Genomic DNA, 23,648 nt, shown 5'->3' with positions numbered 1-23,648 from the left:
AAACCTGCATACAAATGTGTATAGCAGAATCATTCATAATCACCCAAAACTGAAAGCAAGTAAGATGACCTTAAATAGATGAATGGATAAACTGGTACATCAGTTTCAATATTAATATTAATATTTCAATATTAATGTAACATTAAAAAAATAAGCTGTCTTGCCACTAAAAGACAAAAACTTTAAGTGAAGGATGCCTATCTGAATGGGCGCATACTATATGCTTCTAGTAATTACATTATGAAAAAGGCAAAACTGTGGAAACATTAAAAAGATTGATGGTTAACAGGGCTTCATCTGAAGGAGGAAAGTGGTGAACAGGTTATCAGTTCAAGCCCCACTTGGGTGTAGAGCTTACTTTAAAGAAAAAAACACAGGAAATGACATTTAAAAATTCCATTTTAATAGTAACACATCAAATAACCGGCGCAGGGGAATCTAAAGATGAAGAGAGTATCTATATGGAAAACTACAAAAATTACTATGAGAAATTAAAGACATCCTAAATAAATAATGGAATATATCATGTGTCTGGATTGGAAGACTTAATATTATAAAGGTTTCAATTTTCCTCAAAGTTTCTATAAATGCAGTGTAATCCCAGTTAAAATTCCATAAAGTTTTCCTGCGAAAATTGACATGCTGATTCTAAAAGGGAAGAGGAAATTCTAAGAACCAAGAATAGCCAAGGTAATCTTAAAGAACAAAGTTGAAAGACTTAACGTTACCAGACCTCAAGACTTATAAAGCTTCATAATTAAAACAGTCTTATTGGCACAAAGGTAGACAGACCAGTGGAATAGAATACGAAGTTCAGAAGTATATCCACTCCTATATATACCTTTATATATTTGCTGATAACCAAGTTGCCTTTGCAGTGCTTTCCTAATGAAGGGTGGAGTTATCACATTTGAGGTAGGAAGCAATTTCCAGGGGAAAAAAAATGCTTGGAAAGGCTGGAACTCAATTTACCATGACTCTTAACTCCTCTAGCTATCTCTGTCTCTATTGCCACTGTCCCACGCTGTTATTCAAGTCATTTATTTTATTCACTGAAACATGATTTCAGGAATTTGGCTTAGGCTGCAGTTTGGTAGTTTGGAGTCCTATCATGACTATTTAATTTGTGCAAATTCAACTACATATATTTATGGGATGATGGGAAGAGGGAAAATAAACATTAAGGTCAATCTGCTTTTTCATTCAGTAACCATAAAATTTGGTAGTAAGCTTGAGATGAGTAATGTGAATTTTTGCTCCAGCTGTTGGTTCTCATGTGTGGCTGGATGTGTGAGCATTTTGCTTCAGTTAGTGTGATCCTAGCTTTCAAAGATAGGTGTTTTCCATACAGCATGCTTACAAAGCAAAATTACTTCATCAGCTGTTCAGTTGAAAAAAAATAGCATCTAGTCCAGTCCTGAGGTGAAAACAGTTGAGTTTAACTTTCTAAGGCTGTATATGTAGTGGTCATAGACTTGGGCTCTCAAGTCAGACTAACTGGTTTCAAACCCTAGCTCTATTCTTACTATCTGTGTGGCCTGGGCAGGTTACTTAACCTTTCTGTGCTCCATTTCATTCTCTGAAAAAGAGATAATAAACAATGTTGAGACAGTTAAATGACTAACATAAATTGTGGCTAGCACATAGTAAATGCATAATCAAAGTTAGCTACCTTTTTAAATATCAGTGTAATTGTTCTTATGAAGAGGTGATAGAATGTGGTCTCCAAGGTGGTGCAGTCTTAAGGGATTCTCAAGGGAAATTTGGCTAACTCCTTTTTCACCTAGGCTTTTACTTTAGAACCTAGCCCCAGCATATTCTACCATATACATTTCTCTCTCCGGTCCTTGGTCTTTTAGAGAGCTAGTGATGAGTTGTGGCTCATAGTGGAATGGTCATATGGCACAGAACATGGATGTTTGAGGCAGAAAGGCGTGCGAGTGGGGCAAGATGTATGTCCATAGAGGCAGTGTAGGTTTGCAGGCACCCTGAAACATGTTTAGCATATACTTTAGTGCGTATTTTTAGCCACCAACATTTTTCTATATACAAAGTTCCATTGCATCTTTTAAGGTCAGTATAGCCCTTATGTTTCTATTCTTTACTTTTCAGTAGAAAGTGATTGGAGCCTGTATTATAGAATGGTACCTGTAGCATCACTAGCCCTGTGGTAATGCTTGTGTATGCATTATTGTAGGGTACAATGCTCTGGGGTTTTATGGATCTGCTATTGTTTCCTGAGCCCATGGATTTTCAACTGACCATTGATTGTTATCTTTGGAGAATTTTTTTTTTAATTTTTTTAATGATTTTATTTATTTGTGAGAGAGAATGAGAGAGAGCATGAGAGGAGAGAGAGATCAGTGGGAGAAGCAGACTCCCCGCCGAGCAAGGAGTCCGATGTGGGACTCGATCCCAGGACTCCAGGATCACGACCTGAGCCGAAGGCAGTTGCTTAACCAACTGAGCCACCCAGGCGCCCCATCTTTGGAGAATTTTGAAGAACTTTATAGGTGGCTGTTTGCCATCTTACCTTTTCCCCCTTCTACACAGAGACACAAACTCTCATATTTATCTCTCAGAACTATGAGAATTGAGATCCTATTATTGTCCCTGACCTCATCCTCATAAACCTCTCTTCTCTCAGAAAAGCTGCTCTTTGTTTGCAGCTGTTACCGCACAGGGCTGAGACACACGCAGGTATTTGCCGCAGTGCTATCGTCAGCAACTCCTCTCCACCGCCCGTGTTGGGACTTCACTCAGCCCCCTGCCATACTGACAGCTACTGCTCCCTCTAGGGGCACTACTAGGTTTTTGTTTACTTCTCTGATTTTTCTTTTCCTCATCTTTCCCCTTCTGTGGTTCTTGGCTTTTGCTCAGCAAAAACTGGTCACTATAGAACTTGCCAATGAATGGACTCCATCTTTCTGCTCTGTGAACAAATACATCAAAGCCAAATGGGTTTTATCATTGAGTCTTTCTTGGCTGTGTTATTTGAGGCTCAGACATCTGAACCTCTTTGGTACATCTGTTAACAGAAGAGGAGTTTGTACCGTGTGCTAGGGACATTAGAATTAGAAGGATTTAGCTCTCCCCAGGCTTAGTGTCTAGGAGATTAGAGAGTTGGTTTTTTAATAGAATAAATTATGATCTACTGTCCCACGTCCATGTCATAGAACAAGTGACATAAAAGTTTAACAGGTTCTTTTTTAAGAGGATTTGTGTAGTGAGTCTAAAACAGCTTTGGAACATGTGAACATTTGCTATTTCACAGTAGTGTTGCAGAATTATAGTGAGCTTGTGTATTTCAAATTGAGGAATCTTGAAAAAAACTTATCAGGTTGGTGCATTAGATTTTATCTTTCAAGTTGTAAATATCCTAAAATGTTAATACCATCTCATTTTTTTGTTTTTCCCCTTTCTTCCTAGAATATTTTCCTTCTTGGATATAGTAACTTTGTGCCGATGTGCACAGATTTCCAAGGTAGAGTATTAACCAGATTTTTATCAATCAATAAATACTGAGTTTTATTAGAATGAGTTTTAGTTTTAGTTCAAACAAGCAGTTAACTTTTTTTAATTTAATGTTTTTAAGAAAGTGCACATGCGTGTCTGTGCGCTAGTGCGGGGAGGGGCAGTGGAAGTGGGAGAGAGAGGGAGAGTGAGACTCTTAAGTAGCCTCCAGATCTAGCGCAGAGCCAATGCGGGGCTCAGTCCCACGACCCCAAGCTCATGACCTGAGCCAAAATCAAGAGTTGGATGCTTAACCAACTGAGCCACCCAGGTGTCCCAAGCAGTTAACTTTAAATGTCATCTTTTACATTTAATATAACATGGTGTTATCATAATTCCATATTTGATTGTCCACTTAATGTATATCAAGAATAAAAGTTTGGAAATACAGAGGTTGAATCAGGACTTCCATTAACAGTCTCAGTGTATCTCTTTCACTCCCATCTCTCCTCCTCTGCCTCCCGCCCCCTAGGCCTGGAACATCCTAGCCCTGGATGGAAGCAACTGGCAAAGAATAGACCTTTTTAACTTTCAAACAGATGTAGAGGTAAGTTAGCTTCCTTTTAGACAACAAACTTTTTAAAAAGATAAGTAAACTGGTCACTCTTTCCTGCCTTCTTCTTTTGCTGCATTTAGATTTAATTTTTTTTAAATATTTTATTTATTTATTTGACACAGAGAGAAAGATCACAAGTAGGCAGAAAGGCAGGCAGAGAGAGAGGGGGAAGCAGGCTCCCCACTGAGCAGAGAGCCCGATGCGGGGCTCGATCCCAGGACCCTGAGATCATGACCCGAGCTGAAGCAGAGGCTTAACCCACTGAGCCACGCAGGCACCCCTAGATTTAATATTAAGATATCAGGGTGTAGGAGAGAAGGAAAAAAACCTAGAAGGTATCTATGTACATCAAGACCAAAATTCTGCGTGTATTTTGCTTTGGCTCTGTATCAGTAACAAACTACTTTCCCTCCTTGTTCATGTCTATAGCCTTGGTATTGCCACTTAGCTTTTTAAAGCCCCGAACCTGCATCATTAACACCCAGTTCAGTGATTTAATCTTAGCAGACTCCTGACAAATATTTATTGATCTGAAAGATCCACTGAGAATTCTAATTCAGCATCAAGAATGGAGAAATGGCAGAAGAATGGGTCGAGGAGTGAAGATGGAGACCTGAGATATCACTGCAGCTCAGCCACTTAAGCCATATAATCTCTCAGTTCTTCAGTTTTATTGTCTATAAAATAAAGAGGCAAAAAAAAAATCCTCAAAGCCTTTATAATTCTAGGATTTTCATGTATTTATCTGGAAATATGTGAATATCCCCATGTAAGAGTGGTAAGCCTGACCAAATGAGAAAAGTTTATTTTAAAACAACTTTTAGATTAAATATAAACTTATAATGAAAAAGAAAGAGGAAAGTAATCTTCATTGCACACAATATTTATCTAGACTGGGACGCCTGGGTGGCTCAGTCCATTAAGCCTCCTGCCTTTGGCTCAGGTCATGATCCAGGGTCCTGGGATCGAGACCCACACCGGGCTCCCTGCTCTGTGGGAAGCCTGCTTCTCTCTCTGCCTCTGCCTGCCACTCTGCCTGCTTGTGCTCTCTCTCTCTCTGACAAATAAATAAATTAAAAAAAAAATAATTATCTAGACTACTATGTTAAGGGTGTGCAGATTCTGAAGTTTATCTGCCCAACATTGAGAGAACCTTATTCATTTCTAGTTTAGCCAATTCAGTTGTAGTCATGGAGTTGTATTTTTTTTTTAATTTTATTTTTTATAAACATATATTTTTATCCCCAGGGGTACAGGTCTGTGAATCGCCAGGTTTACACACTTCACAGCAATGGAGTTGTATTTTAATCCAGTTCCTCATATAGCATTTTCATCAAGTGTTTCTACCAAAGTGTATGTTTTGTGTCTTTTTTTAATGGATAAGGAAATAATCATGCCTAACAGTGAGATGAGCCCAAACAATTTCCTCTGAGTTATTTAACCTCGTGTTACCTGAGAAGAGCTAACGATCAGTTGTGGAGGCCCTTCCCCTTTTTCTCTAGGTTACTAGCTGGAGAGTGTCTGATCCCATATCAAACCAGTGGAGCAGAGCACCTGCAGCAAGTGGGGCTGAGCACAGAGTTTCCCACTGTGGGTTTCCTCTCTTGTTGTGGTGTTTTGAATTGGGAAGGGTCAGGGACCTCAGGGCTTCACACCCAGCCTGAATACATAAGTGATCAGTTGCTGTTTTGGACTGTGGTCCCTGGATTAGGAGTTCTGTAATGCTCTTTCCAGGCTTAATAGCAGTGATTCCACAGTGCCCCACCCAAACATGCTGACCTGCGATTCTTCTTCAAACTGATAATCTCTAGATCTTTGTTCATTGTGTTTACTTAGTGATGCTGAGAAGCACATTAAGTTCCAAAAATTGTGGTCATTTCTGCTCACCAAAGGAAAGTCATTGTTTTTTAAGATTCTTGTAAATTATTATTTTTGTGGCTCTTATTGTCCCCTCAGTTTTCTTTGATGATTTTCCCGAACTATACAACTTTTTGAAAGGCATATTTAAAACTTTTAAATTCAGATTTTAAAAACTATATTTCAAGTAAATAGCACTACCTTGTATATTATTTGATTTCAGAATTTTAGCTTACGGCTGATCATAGCTATATAAATACATTGTAGAAAGACTTACGAGTACTTCCACTAAAGGAAAGACTAGTTTATGGGTAACCAGTTATATAAAGAATTACATATAAAAACTTCTTTTTAAAATTTTATTTATTTATTTGACAGAGAGAGTGAGAACAAGAGAGAGAAAGAGAGCATGAGCAGGGTGAAGGGCAGAGGGAGAAGCAGATTCGGAGCCTGATGTAGGACTTGATGCCAGGACCCCAGCCAGTTTCATGACCTGAGCAGTAATCAGATGCTTAACCAACTGAGCCACCCAGGTGCCCCTACATGTGAAAACTTAAAATAGATAGCACCATATTAGTATTAGTCTAGCCTAATATTATTTAGTTCCCCTTTCGGGGCTAACAACTTGAATCCAGACTGGATTATGAACCAAGTGTCGGAGTCCCCTGTGTTCTTTAAATAGGACCCATTGGATACTCACCCCAGGAAGCATTCCATGGATAAATTGATCACCTAAAATTATTTCTTTGGGATGAAAATGATGATTTATGGGTATGTTGAGAGAAAGAGAAGGTACCAAGGTTCAGGATTAATATACTATTTACTATGTGCCTGGCACTATTTAAGTAGCTTACAAATATCCATTTAATTTTCTCAAAAACGCCATATTGAAGAAACTGAGGCACAAAAAGTTTGAGTAACTTACCCAAGGTCATTCATCTAGTAAGAGGAAACAGTAGGGGGATTCCTGGGTAGTTCAGTCAGTTAGGAGGAAACAGTAGGTACCGTGAACACAATGGGTTATGTGACCGTTGTGTTTCAGAGAAAAGGTAGAATAAAGCATCCAGATGACAAGTGTACATTGTGCCTTTCCTTGAGCATCACTCCTTTCCTGATTCAGTATTGTTACCCTGATGTTTAGGTATTTTCCATGTCTTTAAAAGTTGGACATTTTTTGTCAGTGTCTTTATGGTTAATAAAGATTCCACCAGGGACGCCTGGGTGACTCAGTTGGTTAAGCGGCTGCCTTCAGCTCAGGTCATGATCCCAGCGTCCTGGGATCGAGTCCTACATCGGGCTCCTTGCTCGGCAGGGAACCTGCTTCTCCCTCTGCCTCTGCCTGCCTCTCGGCCTACTTGTGATCTCTCTCTCTCTCTTTTTCTCTCTCTCTGACAATAAATAAAATCTTAAAAAAAAAAAAAAAAGATTCCACCAGGCCAAAAATAAGAAATAACCAAGTAGCATGCTAATCTAAAAGTTATAACTCCAAAGGTCTCTCCATTTAGGCCTTATTTTTCTCTAAAGCTGTTCATTCCAAAATCTATATTATCATACTATCATCATCATTCAACATACTATCTAAATGGATAATACACAGTCATTGACTTGAATTTTGCATTTGGAAACTATGTGCTCATTTTTTCTTCGTTGTAAACAGTAGAGCAGAAAATTCTGAATGTAATTTTTTTTTAATCTGAGTACCAAAACTTTTACTCCAAAGAAAGGAAGAATAGAAAGCTTATATAAACGAAACCAACTTGAAATGGAGAAAAATATGTTGTGTACCACATTTGTAGATGTTGGTATGGAAGGGTTTTCGCTGTTTTATTTTTTACTTGAATGTTTATCTTAGATTTCCAAGTTATAAGCTTCCCCACCTCCAGTGACAATGATTTATTAACTTAGGGAATACTCAAGAAAGCATAAATAAAGCTGCTAACAATATCAGAGTGTAGATTTTCATCTTAAGATGTTAGCCAGATAATATGTGTGAGCCTTGCTCCGTGATCCTGTGGTTTGATGTGTCCTAGTGAATGCTTAGTGCTTACAGTTCAGTGTCAAGATTGCCATGTTATAAAGTGAGGATAATAGCTTTTTTTTAAAGACCCAAATGGTCCTCTTTCAGTATTTCCTCCCTTGTGAAGGAGTAGTTGTGCAGCCTTTAGAATCAAGTAACTCTAACTTGTTAGAACTCTAACTCTACTACTCACTAAAGTGTAACCTTGGCAATTTGACCATTTAATTTCTTTATTTGCTAAATGAAGGTTTGAATCCATTCTGTTAATTGTCAGGATTTTCCAGAGAAAAAATTAATAGGGTCTGTATGTATATAAATACAGAAATTTATATTGAGGAATTGGATCATGTGATTATGGAGGCTGAGAAGTCCTAAGATCTGCAGTCGGGAAGCTGGAGACCCAAGAGAGCTGATATGGAACTCCAGTATGACCTGTCAACCAGCAGAGCCCATGGGGTAGATTCCAGTCTGAAAGCTGACAGGTTCCAGACTTAAGAAGAACTGATGTTTTTCAGTCCCAGTCCAAAGGCCATAAAGGACCACTGTCTTAGCTTAAGCAGTCACGCATAGCGAGTTCCCTCTTACTCAGCCTTTTTTATTCTATTCAGGTCTTCAGTTGATTGGATGAGGCCCACCCACTGCGACTTTTCTCTCTCTACTGATTCAAGTGGTAATCTTATCCAGAAATACCCTCACAGACTCATACAGAATACTGTTGGGCCAAATGTTTGCACATTCTGTGGTCCAGTCAAGTTGATGCATCAGATTAATTATCAAACGTTCACCCCTTGTCAACTTGGCACCCATATGTATCTCCTTAAGCCATACTTAATCTCCAAATAAAGAAGATAACAAGGTCCAAATTCAACCTAATGTGGTACAAGTATCCAGTGTACAACCAGAAACACACTAACTCCTTCCTCAAAAGAAGAGAGAATGTCCTTGAGTGATGTTCACTCTTCTTCATATCCTGTATCTTAAATAGTATGATATAGAATTAATGATACTTAAATACTTGATATGATATCAGTACATCTTATTTTACATAAGGGAAGAGAAGAGGAAAGAAAACAAATGTCTTGGCTTTACATACACACATACTCATAACAAAATAAGGAGAAGCATTCATGACAGAGTTTTCATTTCTGTAATTGGTTGCATGATGGTAGTTGATATTTTCAACTGTCTTCTTCTACTTCCCATTCTGTGTTCCCTTTGCAGCAAGCACCTCAGCTGGTCATGGTTCTCTACCTGGTAGAGTAACCCAAACCATCAATCCTGAAGTATATGGACCATTGGTAGTCCTGCCTGGATTGATTTGTAGTTTTACATTGACTTGAATCACAGTGCATGGTAATGTTACAAGAGATGACCTGAAAGATTTGTATTCCAGACATACTCTTCATTGTCTCCATTGTGGAGTAGTAGACCATGAAGTTGTTGGGAATAGTAACTGAGCCATAATAAGTACAAGGAAGTGTTAAAATCGTGCCCGAAAAAGTGAAAGTGCTTTATCAGTGTTCATTTTTTTCTTTTAATGTATCTGCCAGTATCCAGCCAAGTTTCCTATTTCAAAGTAAATGTGTTTATAGCTGATTGCTAAGGAGGATGAGGGGGAACTTTTATAATACATTTGCAAACTTTTAGAGTGGTAATGTTTAGCTAAAATAGAATTTTTTTTTTTTTTTTTGAGCAATGTTGTTTTAGATTGCTGCTTAGCAGCCAGTGTTCCTACAGCTGACCTCAAAAAACCTTGCAACTGGTGCAGTAGCTCTGAGCCCTGAGTAGGGGAGGCCTAGGTCCAGGGTTAAAGCTGCCAAAATACAGTGCACTAAGTTTTTTTTTTTTTAATACTTAATGCTTTAATTGAAAACATTTTTCAATGCTTGCAGCTCCTTTAGGAACAGTGGAGTGTTGGAGGAATGCTCCAAAATGGCTTCATTACACCTGGAAAAAATATATTCCATTTCTAAATTTCAGGTTATCATGCTGTTAGATAAGCAGCATGAAAAATGATATCTTGTTCTGACTTTTTTGATTCCAGGGTCGAGTGGTGGAAAATATCTCCAAGCGATGCGGTGGATTCCTGAGGAAGCTCAGCTTGCGAGGCTGCATTGGTGTTGGGGATTCCTCCCTGAAGTAAGTTGAATCCACAGTGACTCACTCTATCATGGCAGTTTGTAGCTGCCTTGTTGTCAGCAAAAATATTATGTGCTCTTCTTCTGGTAAATTCTTTCTATGATAATTTGCATAGAGAACTAAAAGAACCATGACTTGGGAGTCAGCAGGCCTGGGTCAGGAATATGACTCTAGGACAAATTATTTCACCTCTCTGAGTGTCCAATCTCTTCTACAAAGTGAAGGCGCCTGTAGGTGCTGCATGAAAGTGTCATGGATATCACATAAAGCAACATATATAGAGTGCCTGATGTGTAATAACATAATAGTTGACTCTGCTGTGCTTTTCTTCATTTGCTGATCTTCTAGTTTCATTCTCACAAGAGTGACTGTCTTTTTGTATATTATACTACTGAAAATAATCCTTCCAAAAACTCCTTTAGCACACCTGGATTTTGCTTACTTGTGATAGGATGTAATTATCCAATTGTATCCTATCCAAACAAATGGTTGCCCACCTCTTCCTGGATAGCCATTAGTTATTGGAACTGTTATTAATCCACTGTTAAAGACGTGTGCTTTTCTGGAGACAAGACATAATTAAAACCTTTATGTTCTTGGGGGTGGGGGGAGTAAGATGGCAAAGGAGTAGAAGACCTAAATTACATCAGGTCCCAGGAATTCAGCTAGATAGTTATCAAACCATTCTGAACACCTACAAACTCAACAGGAGATAGAAGAGAAGAAGAGCAGCAATTCTATGGACAGAAAAGCGACCACTTTACAGAAGGTAGGACGTGAGGAGAGGTCAATCTAAGGTGATATACAAGAAGATAGACTGCGGGGGGCGGGGGGACTGGCTCTTGGGAAATGAGAGAGCAGCAGAGCAGAAAATCAGAACTTTTAGAAGTCTGCTCCATGCAGGGTTGTCGCCCCAGTAGCTAGGTGGGGGGGGTGGAGTCCTCACTGAGACAGTGTGGTCTCAGGTTCCTCGGAGTCACAGAAAGACTGGGGGTCCCTGGGCGCGGCAGAGCTCCCAGGTATCAGAGCAGAGAAGCTGGCTGCAGAGATGGAGCCAGGGAGAGGCTTTCTCAGCTCAGGGTTGCCATAAACCATGATCCACTTCACAGTTGAGACACTACTCTTCAAGCAGGGACCCCACAAGCAGCAGATCTAGGGAGACTCACCTTCCCCTGGGAGGAACAGCACGAGAGTGCACTGCGGGAATCTGCTGGGTTTGGAGACTCCAAATGAGGCCTTGGGCCAGAGATAGAAATGCTTGGTTATAGGCCAGGTGAGCACATAGTGCGGCCAGAGACCAGCGAGACAGAAGTGATTGACTGCTTTTCTCTGAGGGCGCACTGAGGAGTGGGGCCCTGAGCTCTCGGCTCCACTGGGTCGGAGACTGGGAGGCCGCCATCTTCATTCTTGTCCTCCAAAGCTATACGGAAAGCATTCAGGGAACAAAACTTACCGAGAGCACACCCAAGAAGATTGCGTAGCCTGGCCCCTGGCAAAGGCTGTACAATTCCACCTTAGGCAAAGACATTTGAGAATCACTGTAAAAGGCCCCTCCCAAAGAAGATCAGCAAGAACATCTGGCCAAGGCTAAGTTTACTGATAAATGAGAATTACAAAACTCCAGCACTAGGTGAATACAGCACATAGAATTCATGGCTTTTCCCCCATGATTCTCTAGTCTTTCAAAGTAAATTTTTAAAATTTTCTTTATTTTTTCTTTTTCTATTTTTTAAAATTTTTCTTCTTTTCTATTTTAACCAATATCTTATCAATTCCTCTTTAAAAACCTTTTTTAATTTTCATTTTTACAATCATATTCTATCCCTTTATTGTGTTTAACCTTATTTCTTTTTATATATACATTTTTCCTTCTTTAAATTTGTGGTATACAGTCTCAAATAACAGACCAAAATATACTCTAAATCTAGTGAATGACTTGGTTCTAGTCTCCCGCCTGATCACATTCTCTTTTTTTTCTAAATTTTTTTTCAACGAACTTGATTCCTCTTTTGAAATCTTTAATTTTCACCTTATAAATCATATTCCATCCCTTCATCGTATTTACCCTTATTTTTGTATATATGTTTGTCCTTAACATTTTGAGAGGCAGTTTCTTCTAACAGACCAAAATACACACAAAATCTAGGGTGTGACTCTGTTCTGTTCACCAGCCTGATCATATTTTTGTTTTCCTTTCTTTTCTCCCTGGTTTTGGGTCTCTTCTGATTTCTTTAGTGTATATCTTTCTGAGGTTGTTGTTACCCTATTAGCATTTTGTTTTCTCATTCTTCTATTATTCTCTGGACGAAATGACAAAACAGAAAAACTCACCTCAAAAAAAGAGCAAGAGGAAGTACCAACTTCCAGGGACATAATCAATATAGACATTAGTAAGATGTTGGAACTAGAGTTCAGTATGATGATTTTAAAGATAAGAGCTGGGCTTGAAAAAGCCATAGTAGATACTAAAAAATCCCTTTCTGGAGAAATGAACTAAAATCTAACCAAGTTGAAATCAGGCTATTAATGAGGTGCAAAAAAAAAAAAAAAATGGAGGCTCTAACAGCTGGGATAAATGATACAGAAGAAAGAATTAGTGATATAGAAGACCAAATGATGGAGAATAAAGAAGCCAAGGAAAAGAGAAATAATTACTGGATCACAAGCGGAGAATTTGAGAGATAAGTGATACGATAAGATGAAACAATATTAGGATAATTGGGATCCCAGAAGAAGAAGAAAGAGAGAGGGGCAGAAGGTATATCAGACCAAATTATATTGGAGAACGTCCCTAATATGGGGAAAGAAACAGTTATCAAAATCCAGGAGGCACAGAGAATCCACCTCAAAATCAATAAAAATAAGTCAACAGCCCATCATCTAATACTAAAACTTACAAGCCTCAGAGAAAGAAAATTCTGAAAGCAGCTCTAGACAAGAAGTCTGTAACCTACAGTGGAGACATATTAGATTGGCAGCAAACCTAACCACAGAGACCTGGTAGGCCAGAAAGGACTGACATGATATATTCAGGACACTAGATGAGAAAAATATGCAGCCAAGAATATTATATTTAGCTAGACTGTCATTGAAAATAGAAGGAGAGATAAAAAGCTTCCAGGACAAACAAAAACTAAAAGAATTTGTAAACACCAAACGAGCCCTACAGGAAATGTTGAAAGGGGACATCTAAACAAAGAGAAAGCCTGAAAGTAACATAGACCAGAAAGGAACAGAGACAATATACAATAACAGTCGTCTTATAGGCAATACAAAGGCACTAAATTCATATCTTTCATTAGTTACCCTGAATGTAAATGGGATAAATGCCCCAATCAAAAGACACAGGGTATCAGAATGGATTAAAAAAAAATCAATATTCTGTGTACAAGAAACTCATTTTAGACTCAGAGACACCTCTAGAATTAACGTGAGGGGGTGGAAAGCAATTTACCATGCTAAAGGACATCAAAAGAAAGCTGGGGTGGCAATCCTTATATCAGACAAATTAGGTTTTAAACCAAAGACTATGATAAGAAATAAGGAAGGACACTATATCATACTTAAAGAGTCTGTCCAACAAGATCTAACAATTTTAAATATCTATGCCACTAACATGGGAGCAGCCAATTATGTAAGACAATTAATGACAAAATCAAAGAAACACTTTGACAGTAATACAGCCCCCTCACTGAAATGGGCAGGTCATTTAAGCAAAAGATCAACAAGGAAATAAAGGCTTTAAATGACACACTGGACTAGATGGGCATCACAAATATATTTAGAACATTCCATCAAAGCAACAGAATACACATTCTTCTCTAGTACACAAGGAACATTCTCCAGAGTAGATCACATCCTGGGTCACAAATCAGGTCTAACCCAGTACCAATAGATTGGGAAGATTCCCTGCATATTTTCAGACCATAGTGCTTTGAAACTAGAATTCAGTCACAAGAGGAAAGTTGGAAAGAATGCAAATACACGGAAGCTAAAGAGCATCCTATAAAAGAATGAATGGGTCAACTAGAAAATGAATGAAGAATTTTTTAAAAGTTCATGGAAAACAAATGAAAATGAAAACACAACTGTCAAAAATTCTTGGGACACAGCAAAGGCGGCCATGAGAAGAAAGTATATAGTGATACAAGCCTTTCTCAAGAAACAAGAAAGAGGGGATTCAGGGCAGTTGGGAGAGAATAAATGAAACAAAGGATCAGGAGGGATACAAACCATAAAAGACTCTTAGTGTTGCAAAACAAACTGAGGCTTGCTGGTGGGTAGGGGAGTAGGGATATGGTGGCTGGGTTATGGACATTGGGGAGGGTATAGGCCATGGTGAGTGCTTTGAAATGTGTAAGCCTGATGATTCACAGACCTGTAGCCCTGGGGCAAATAACACAGTATATGTTAATAAAAAAAAAAAAAAGAAAGAAAGAAGAAAGGGCTCAAATACAAAACGTAAGTCTACACCTAAAGAAATTGGAGAAAGAACAGCAAATAAAGCTGAAACCCAGCAGGAGAAGAGAAATAATACAAATTAGAGCAGAAATCAATGAAATAGGAACAGAAAGATCAGCAAAATTAGGAGCTTGTTCTTTGAAAGAATTAATGAGATTGATAAACCCCTAGCCAGACTTAACAAAAAGAAAAGAGAAAGGACCCAAATTAATGACATCATGAATGAAAGAGGAGAGATCACAACTAACACCAAAGAAATACAAACAATTGTAAGAACATATTATGAGCAACTATACACCAGCAAATTGGACAATCTGGAAGAAATGGAGGCATTTCTAGAGACATACAAACTATCAAAACTGAACCAGGAAGAAATAGAAAACCTGAACAGACCCATAACCAGTAAGGAGATTGAAGCAGACATTAAAAATCTCCCAAAAAGGGGCGCCTGGGTGGCTCAGTGGGATAAAGCCTCTGCCTTCGGCTCAGGTCATGATCCCAGGATCCTGGGATCGAGCCCCGCATCGGGCTCTCTGCTCAGCAGGGAGCCTGCTTCCCTCTCTCTCTCTGCCTGCCTCGCTGCCTACTTGTGATCTGTCTCTCTGTCAAATAAATAAATAAAATCTTTAAAAAAAAAATCTCCCCAAAAAAAGAGACAAGGGCCAGACAGCTTCCCAGGGGAATTCTACCAAACATCAAAGAAGAATTAATACTTATTCTCCTGAAACTGTTGTAAAAAAACAGAAATGGAAGGAAAACTTCCAAATTCATTTCATGAGGCCAGCATTACCTTGATCCCAAAATCAGACAAAGACCGCATCAAAAAGGAGAATTACATACCAATATCCCTGATAAACACAGATGCAAAAATGCTCACCAAACTACTAGCTAAGGGATCCAACAGTACATTAAAAAGATTATTCACCACGACCAAGTGGGATTCATTCCAGGGCTTCAAGTTTGGTTCAACATCGGCAAATCAATCCATGTGAGAAAATACATTAATAAAGGATATGATACTCTCAATAAATGCTGAAAAAGCATTTGACAAAGTACAGCATCCTTTCTTGATCAAAACTTCAAAATGTAAGGTTAGAGGGTACACATATCACTCAATATCATAAAAGCCATCTATGAAAAACCCACAGTGAATATAATTCTCAATTCCCCTAAGGTCAGGAACATGGCAGGGCTATCCACTATCACCACTGCTATGCAACGTAGTACTAGAAGTCCTAGCCTCTGCAGTCAGACAACAAGAAGAAACTAAAGGCATCCAAGTTAACAAAGAAGTCAAACTCTCACTCTTTGCAGATGATATGATACTTTATGTGGAAAACCCAAAAGACTCCACTCCAAATCTGCTAGAACTTGTACGGGGATTCAGTAAACCGTCAAGATATAAAATCAATGCACAGAAACCAGTTGCATTTCTATACACCAACAACAAGACAGAAGAAAGAAATTAAGGAGTCAATCCCATTTACATTTGCACCCAAAAACCATAAGATACCTAGGAATAAACCTAACCAAAGAGGCAAGGAATTTGGACGCAGAAAACTATAAAATACTCATGAAAGAAATTGAGGAAGGGGGAGAGTCAAGATGGCAGAGAAATAGCAGACTGAGATGACATCAGGTGGAAGGAGTTCAGCTAGATAGTTATCAAACCATTCCGAACATCTACAAACCCAACAGGAGATCAAAGAGAAGGAGAAAGGGTGCCTGGGTGGTTCAGTGGGTTAAGCCTCTGCATTTGGCTCAGGTCATGATCCCTGGGTCCTGGGATCGAGCCCCGCATCGGGCTTTCTGCTCCTCAGGGAGCCTGCCTCCACCTCTCTCTCTCTGTCTGCCTCTCTGCCTCCTTGTGATCTCTGTCTGTCAAATAAATAAATAAAATCTTAAAAAAAAAAGAGAGAGAGAGAAGGAGAGCAGCAATTCTAGAAACAGAAAATTGACCACTTTCTGAAAGGTAGGATGTGCGGAGAAGTGAATCCAAAGCGACAGGAAGATAGAATGCGGGGGGGGAGGGGCCGGCTCCTGGCAACCAGTGGAGCAACAGAGCACAAAATCTGAACTTTTAGAAGTCTGCTCCACTGAGGGACATCGCTCCAGAGGTTAAGCAGGGGGTCCCTTCACAGGGACACTGTGGTCTCAGGTCCTGTGGGGTCACAGAAGGATTGGGGATGTCTGAGTGTAGCAGAGCTCTCAGGTTTCAGAGTGGGGAAGCTGACTACAGAGATAGAGCCGAGGAGTGGGCTGTCAGCTTGGGGTTACCTTAAACTGATCCGCAGCACAGTTGCCCCTCTTTGAGCAGGGACCCCACAAGTGGCAGATCCAGGGAGACCCACCTTCCTCTGCCAGAAGAGCAGAGCGGCAGGATTTGCTGGTTTTGGAGACTCCAAACGGGGCTGTGTGCCAGAGACAGAAATGTTCGGTCACAGGCCCAGTGAGCTCAGAGCACTCCTGGAGACCAGGGAGACAGGAGTGATTGAGCGCTTTCTCTGAGGGCACACTGAGGAGTGGGGCCTGACCTCTTGGCTCCTCTGGGCTGGAGATTGGGAGGCCGCCATTTTCATTCCAGTCCTCCAGAACTCTACAGAAAGCATTCAGGGAACAAAACCTCCCGAGAGTGAAACTGAGCAGATTACTTAGCCAAGACCCTGGCAAGTGTGGTACAATTCCGCCTCAGGCAAAGACAATTGAGAATCACTACAACAGGCCCCTCCCCCCAGAAGATCAGCAAGAAATCCTGCCAAGACCAAGCTCACTGACCAAGGAGAACAGCAGAATTCCAAAGCATGGATTCATGGCTTTCTCCCCATGATTCTTTAGTCTTGCAAAATTAATTTTTAATTAATTTATTAATTTAATTAATTTTTAATTTTTTTCTTCTAATTTAAAAAAAATTTTTTTTTTTTTAAGATTTTATTTATTTGACAGAGAGAGATCACAAGTAGACAGAGAGGCAGGCAGAGAGAGAGAGAGAGGGAAGCAGGCTCCCTGCTGAGCAGAGAGCCCGATGCGGGACTCGATCCCAGAACCCTGAGATCATGACCTGAGCTGAAGGCAGCGGCTTAACCCACTGAGCCACCCAGGCGCCCTTCTTCTAATTTTTTAAACTTTTCCTCTTTCAACGTTTTTAAACTAGTTTATCTTAACAATACCTTTCTTAAAAAAGAATCTTTTAAAATCCTCATTATTAGAGTCATATTTAATTCCTTCATTGTACCTAACTTTAAATTTTGTATACATATAGGGTTTTTTCTTCTAAAAAAATTTGGGATATAATGTCTTCTTCTTTTTTTTTTTTTTTAAAGATTTTATTTTATTTATTTGTCAGAGAGAGAGCGAGCACAGGCAGACAGAGTGGCGGGCAGGCTCCCCACAGAACAAGGAGCCCTATGTGGGACTCGATCCCAGGACGCTGGGATCATGACCTGAGCCGAAGGCAACCGCTTAACCAACTGAGCCACCCAGGCGTCCCTATAATGTCTCCTAATAGATCAAAATATACCCTAAATCTAGCACAGGGCTTTGTTCTAGTCTCCAGCCTGAGCAAATTCTCTCCACTTTCTTTTTCTTTTTCCAACCAATTTATCAATTCCTTTTTTAGAATTTTTTAAAATTTTCATCTTTATAGTCATATTCCATTCCTTCGTCATGTTTACCCTTGTTTTTGTATATATGTTTTTCTTCTTTAAATTTTTGGAAGGTAGTTTCTTCTAAGAGACCAAAATTACACCCAAAATCTAGTGATCTAGTGGGTAGCTATGTTCTATTCATCAGTCTAATATATATATATATATATGTTTGTATTTTTTCCCCCATGTTCCCCCCCACACACCGATTTGGGGTCTCTTCTGATTTGCTTAGGGTACATTTTTCTGGGGTCTTTGCCACTCTTTTAGTATTTTATTCTCTCGTTCATATATTCTTATCTGGATAAAATGACAAGGTGGAAAAACTCACCACAATAAAAGAACAAGAGGCGGTACCGAAGGCTAGGGACCTAATCAATGTAGATATTGGTAATACGTCAGATCTAGAGTTCAGAATGACGATTCTCAAGGTGCCAGCTGGGTTCCAAAAAGGCATGGAAGATATTAGAGAAACCCTATCTGGAGAAATAAAAGAACTAAAGTCTACCAAGCTGAAATTAAAAAAGCTATTAATGAGGTGCAACAAAAAATGGAGGCTCTTACTGGTGGGATAAATGAGACAGAAGAGAGAATTAGTGATATAGAAGACCAAATGATTGAGAATAAAGAAGCTGAGTAGAAGAGAGACAAACAACTACTGGACTATGAAGGGAGAATTCAAGAGATAAGTGATACCATAAGACAAAAACATATTAGAATAATTGGGATCCCAGAAGAAGAAGAAGGGGGGGGCAGAAGGTATATTGGAGCAAATTATTGTAGAGAATTTCCCTAATATGGCAAAGGGACCAAGCATCAAAATCCAGGAGGCACAGAGATCCCCCTTAAAATCGATAAAAATAGGTCCACACTCCATCATCTAATAGTGAAACTTACAAGCTTAGTGACAAAGAGAAAATCCTGAAAACAGCCCGGGACAAGAAGTCTAATATACAATGGTAAAAATATTTTAGATTGGCAGCAGACTTATCCACAGAGACCTGGCAGGCCAGAAAGAACTGGCATGATATATTCAGAGCACTAAATGAGAAAAACATGCAGCCAAGAATACTATATCGAGATAGGCTATCATTGAAAATAGGAAAGATAAAAAGTCTCCAGGACAAACAAAAACAAAAAGAATTTATAAACACCAAAACAGCCCTACAGGAAATACTGAAAGGGGTCCTCTAAGCAAAGAGAGAGCCTTAAAGTTGTAGACTGGAAAGGAACAGAGACAATGTACAGTAACAACCACCATACAAGCAATACAACGGCACTAAATTCATATCGTTCAATAGTTACCCTGAATGTAAATGGGCTAAATGCCCCAATCAAAAGGCACACGGTATCAGAATGGATAAAAAAACAAAACCCATCAATATTCTGTCTACAAGAAACTCATTTTAGACCCAAAGACACCTCCAGATTTAAAGTGAGGGGGTGGAAAACAATTCACCTAGCTAAAGGACATCAAAAGAAAGCTGGGGTGGCAGTCCTTAGATCAATTAGATTTTAAACCAAAGACTGTAATAAGAGATGAGGTAGTTCACTATAACATACTCAAAGGGTCTGTCCAACAAGAAGATCTAACAATTTTAAATATCTATACCCCTAACATGGGAGCAACCAACTATATAAACCAATTAATAGGAAAAATCAAAGAAACACATCAACAATAATATAATAATAGTAGGGGACTTTAACACCCACCTCACTAAAATGAACAGATCATCCAAGAAAAAGATCAACAAGGAAATAAAGGCCTTAAATGACACACTGGACCAGATGGAGATCATAGATGTATTCAGAACATTCCATCCCAAAGCAACAGAATACACATTCTTCTCTAGTGCACATGGAACATTCTCCAGAATAGATCAGATCCTGGGTCACAAATCAGGTCTCATCTGGTACCAAAAGACTGGGATCATCCCCTGTATATTTTCAGAACACAATGCTCTGAAGCTAGAACTCAATCACAAGAGGAAAGTTGGAAGGAATGCAAATACATGGAGGCTAAAGAGCATCCTACTAAAGAATGAATGGGTCAACCAGGAAATTAAAGAAGAATTGAAAAAAGTCATGGAAACAAATGGTAATGAAAACACAACTGTTCAAAATCTCTGGGACACAGCAAAAGAAGTCCTGAGAGGAAAGTATATAGTGATGCAAGCCTTTCTCAAGAAATAAGAAAGGTCTCAAGTACACAACCTAACCCTACACCTATAGGAGCTGAAGAACACCAAAGAAAGCCTAAACCCCCGCAGGAGAAGAGAAATAATAAAGATCAGAGCAGAAATCAATGAAATAGAAACCAAAAAACCGGTAGAACAAATCAACAAAACTAGGAGCTTCTTCTTTGAAAGAATTAATAAGATTGACAAACTCCTGGCCAGACTTATCAAAAAGAAAAGAGAAAGGACCCAAATTAATGAAATCATGAATGAAAGAGGAGAGATCACAACCAACACCAAAGAAATACAATTATAAGAACATATTATGAGCAACTATATGCCGGCAAATTGGACAATCTGGAAGATATGGAGGCATTCCTAGAGACATACAAACTACCAAAACTGAACCAGGAAGAAATAGAAAACCTGAACAGATCCATAGCCAGTAAGGAGATTGAAGCAGTCATCAAAGATCTCCCAAAAAACAAGAGCCCTTTGCCAGACGGCTTTCCAAGGGAATTCTACCAAACATTTAAAGAAGAATTAATACCTATTCTCCTGAAACTGTTGCAAAAAATAGAAATGGAAGGAAAACTTCCAAATTCATTTTATGAGGCCAGCATTACCTTGATCCCCAAACCAAAGACCCCATAAAAAAAAGAATTACAGACCAGTATCCTTGATGAACACAGATTCAGAAATGCTCACCAAACTACTAGCTAAGGGATCCAGCAGTACATTAAAAAGATTATTCACCACGACCAAGTGGGATTCATTCCAGGGCTTCAAGTTTGGTTCAACATCAGCAAATCAATCCATGTGAGAAAATACATTAATAAAGGATATGATACTCTCAATAAATGCTGAAAAAGCATTTGACAAAGTACAGCATCCTTTCTTGATCAAAACTTCAAAATGTAAGGTTAGAGGGTACACATATCACTCAATATCATAAAAGCCATCTATGAAAAACCCACAGTGAATATAATTCTCAATTCCCCTAAGGTCAGGAACATGGCAGGGCTATCCACTATCACCACTGCTATGCAACGTAGTACTAGAAGTCCTAGCCTCTGCAGTCAGACAACAAGAAGAAACTAAAGGCATCCAAGTTAACAAAGAAGTCAAACTCTCACTCTTTGCAGATGATATGATACTTTATGTGGAAAACCCAAAAGACTCCACTCCAAATCTGCTAGAACTTGTACGGGGATTCAGTAAACCGTCAAGATATAAAATCAATGCACAGAAACCAGTTGCATTTCTATACACCAACAACAAGACAGAACAAAGAGAAATTAAGGAGTCAATCCCATTTACATTTGCACCCAAAAACCATAAGATACCTAGGAATAAACCTAACCAAAGAGGCAAAGAATCTGGTCTCAGAAAACTGTAAAGTACTCATGAAATTGAGGAAGCCACAAAGAAATGGAAAATCATCCCATGCTCATGGATTAGAAGAACAAATATTGTGAAAATGTCTATGCTACCTAAAACAATGTGCGTATTTAATGCAATCCCTATCAAAATACCATCAATTTTTTTTTCAAAGAAATGGAACAAATAATCCTAAAATTTATATGGAACCAAAAAAGACCCCAAATAGCCAGAGGAATGTTGAAAAAGAAAGCCAAAGTTGGAGGCATCACAATTCCAGACTTCAAGCTCTATTACAAAGCTGTCATCATTAAGACAGTATGGTACTAGCACAAAAACAGACACATAAATCAGTGGAACACAGTAGAAAGCCCAGAAATAGACCCTCAACTCTATGGTCAACTAATCTTCATTAAAGCAGAAAAGAATGTCCAATGGAAAAAAGACAGTCTCTTCAACAAATGGCATTGGGAAAATTGGACAGCTGCATGCAGAAAAATGAAACTGGACCATTTCCTTACACCGCACACGAAAATAGACTCAAAATGGACAAAGGACCTCAATGTGAGAAAGGAGTCCATCAAAATCCTTGAGGAGTACACAGGCAGCAACCTCTTCGACCTCAGCCATGGCAATTTCTTCCTAGAAACATCGCCAAAGGCAAGGGAAGCAAGGGCAAAAAAGAACTATTGGGACTTCATCAAGATCAAAAGCTTTTGCACAGCAAAGGAAACAGTCAATAAAACCAAAAGACAACTGACAGAATGGGAGAAGATATTTGCAAACGACATATCAGATAAAGGACTAGTATCCAAAAAATCTATAAAGAACTTACCAAACTCAACACACAAAGAACAAATAATCCAATCAAGAAATGGGCATAGTTAAAATGTCTATATTTTAATTAATAATTAATTTATTGTTAAAATGTCTATACTGCCTAGAGCAATCTATACTTTCAGTGCCATTCTGATCAAAATTCCACCAGCATTTTTCAAAGAGCTGGAGCAAACAACCCTAAAATTTGTATGGAATCAGAAGTGACCCTGAATTGCTAAGGAAATGTTGAAAAAGAAAAAACTGGGGGCACCACGTTGCCTGATTTCAAGCTTTACTACAAAGCTGTGATCACCAAGACAGCATGGTACTGGCATTAAAACAGACACATAGACCAGTGGAACAGAGTAGAGAGCCCAGATATGGACCCTCAACTCTATGGTCAAATAATCTTTGACAAAGCAGGAAAAAATATACAGTGGAAAAAAGACAGTCTCTTCAATAAATGGTGCTGGAAAAATTGGACAGCTATGTGTAGAAGAATGAAACTCGACCATTCTCTTACACCATACACAAAGATAAACTCAAAATGGATAAAAGACCTCAACGTGAGGCAGGAATCCATCAGAATCCTAGAGGAGAACATAGGCAGTAACCTGTTCGATATCAGTCACAGCAACTTCTTTCAAGATATGTCTCCAAAGGCAAAGGAAACAAAAGTGAAAATGAACTTTTGGGACTTCATCAAGATCAAAAGCTTCTGCACAGCAAAGGAAACAGTCAAAAAAACAAAGAGGCAACCCATAGAATGGGAGAAGATATTCGTAAATGACAATACAGACAAAGGGCTGATATCCAGAAGACATGAACAGACACTTCTCCAATGAAGACATACAAATGGCTAACAGACACATGAAAAAATGTTCATCACTAGCCATCAGGGAGATTCAAATCAAAACCACATTGAGATACCACCTTACACCAGTTAGAATGGCCAAAATTAACAAGACAGAAAACAACGTGTGTCGGAGAGGATGTGGAGAAAGGGGAACCCTCTTTTACTGTTGGTGGGAATGCAAGTTGGTACAGCCACTTTGGAAAACTGTGGAGATTCCTTAAGAAATGAAAAA

The 23,648-nt window shown here is 39.0% G+C and overlaps 1 protein-coding gene across 1 annotated transcript in view; it reads left to right on the top strand.

Annotated features, from left to right (window-relative positions):
* The window catches only part of LOC111159170 (F-box and leucine rich repeat protein 2), a 151,304-nt gene that overhangs the window by 79,348 nt on the left and 48,308 nt on the right, over window positions 1-23,648 (top strand). Inside the window, exons 3-5 of the mRNA XM_022521606.1 lie at window positions 3,430-3,484; window positions 3,986-4,060; window positions 9,988-10,082. Of these exons, the coding sequence (XP_022377314.1) occupies window positions 3,430-3,484; window positions 3,986-4,060; window positions 9,988-10,082 (225 nt within the window). The remainder of the gene's footprint in view (window positions 1-3,429; window positions 3,485-3,985; window positions 4,061-9,987; window positions 10,083-23,648) is intronic.

This window comes from Enhydra lutris, unplaced genomic scaffold (assembly GCF_002288905.1).
Source record: "Enhydra lutris kenyoni isolate GAN:26980312 unplaced genomic scaffold, ASM228890v2 scaffoldscaffold66, whole genome shotgun sequence".
NCBI lineage: Eukaryota > Metazoa > Chordata > Mammalia > Carnivora > Mustelidae > Enhydra > Enhydra lutris.
The sequence above is the reverse complement of the archived record's forward strand: the minus strand, read 5'-3'. Positions and strand labels throughout refer to the sequence as shown.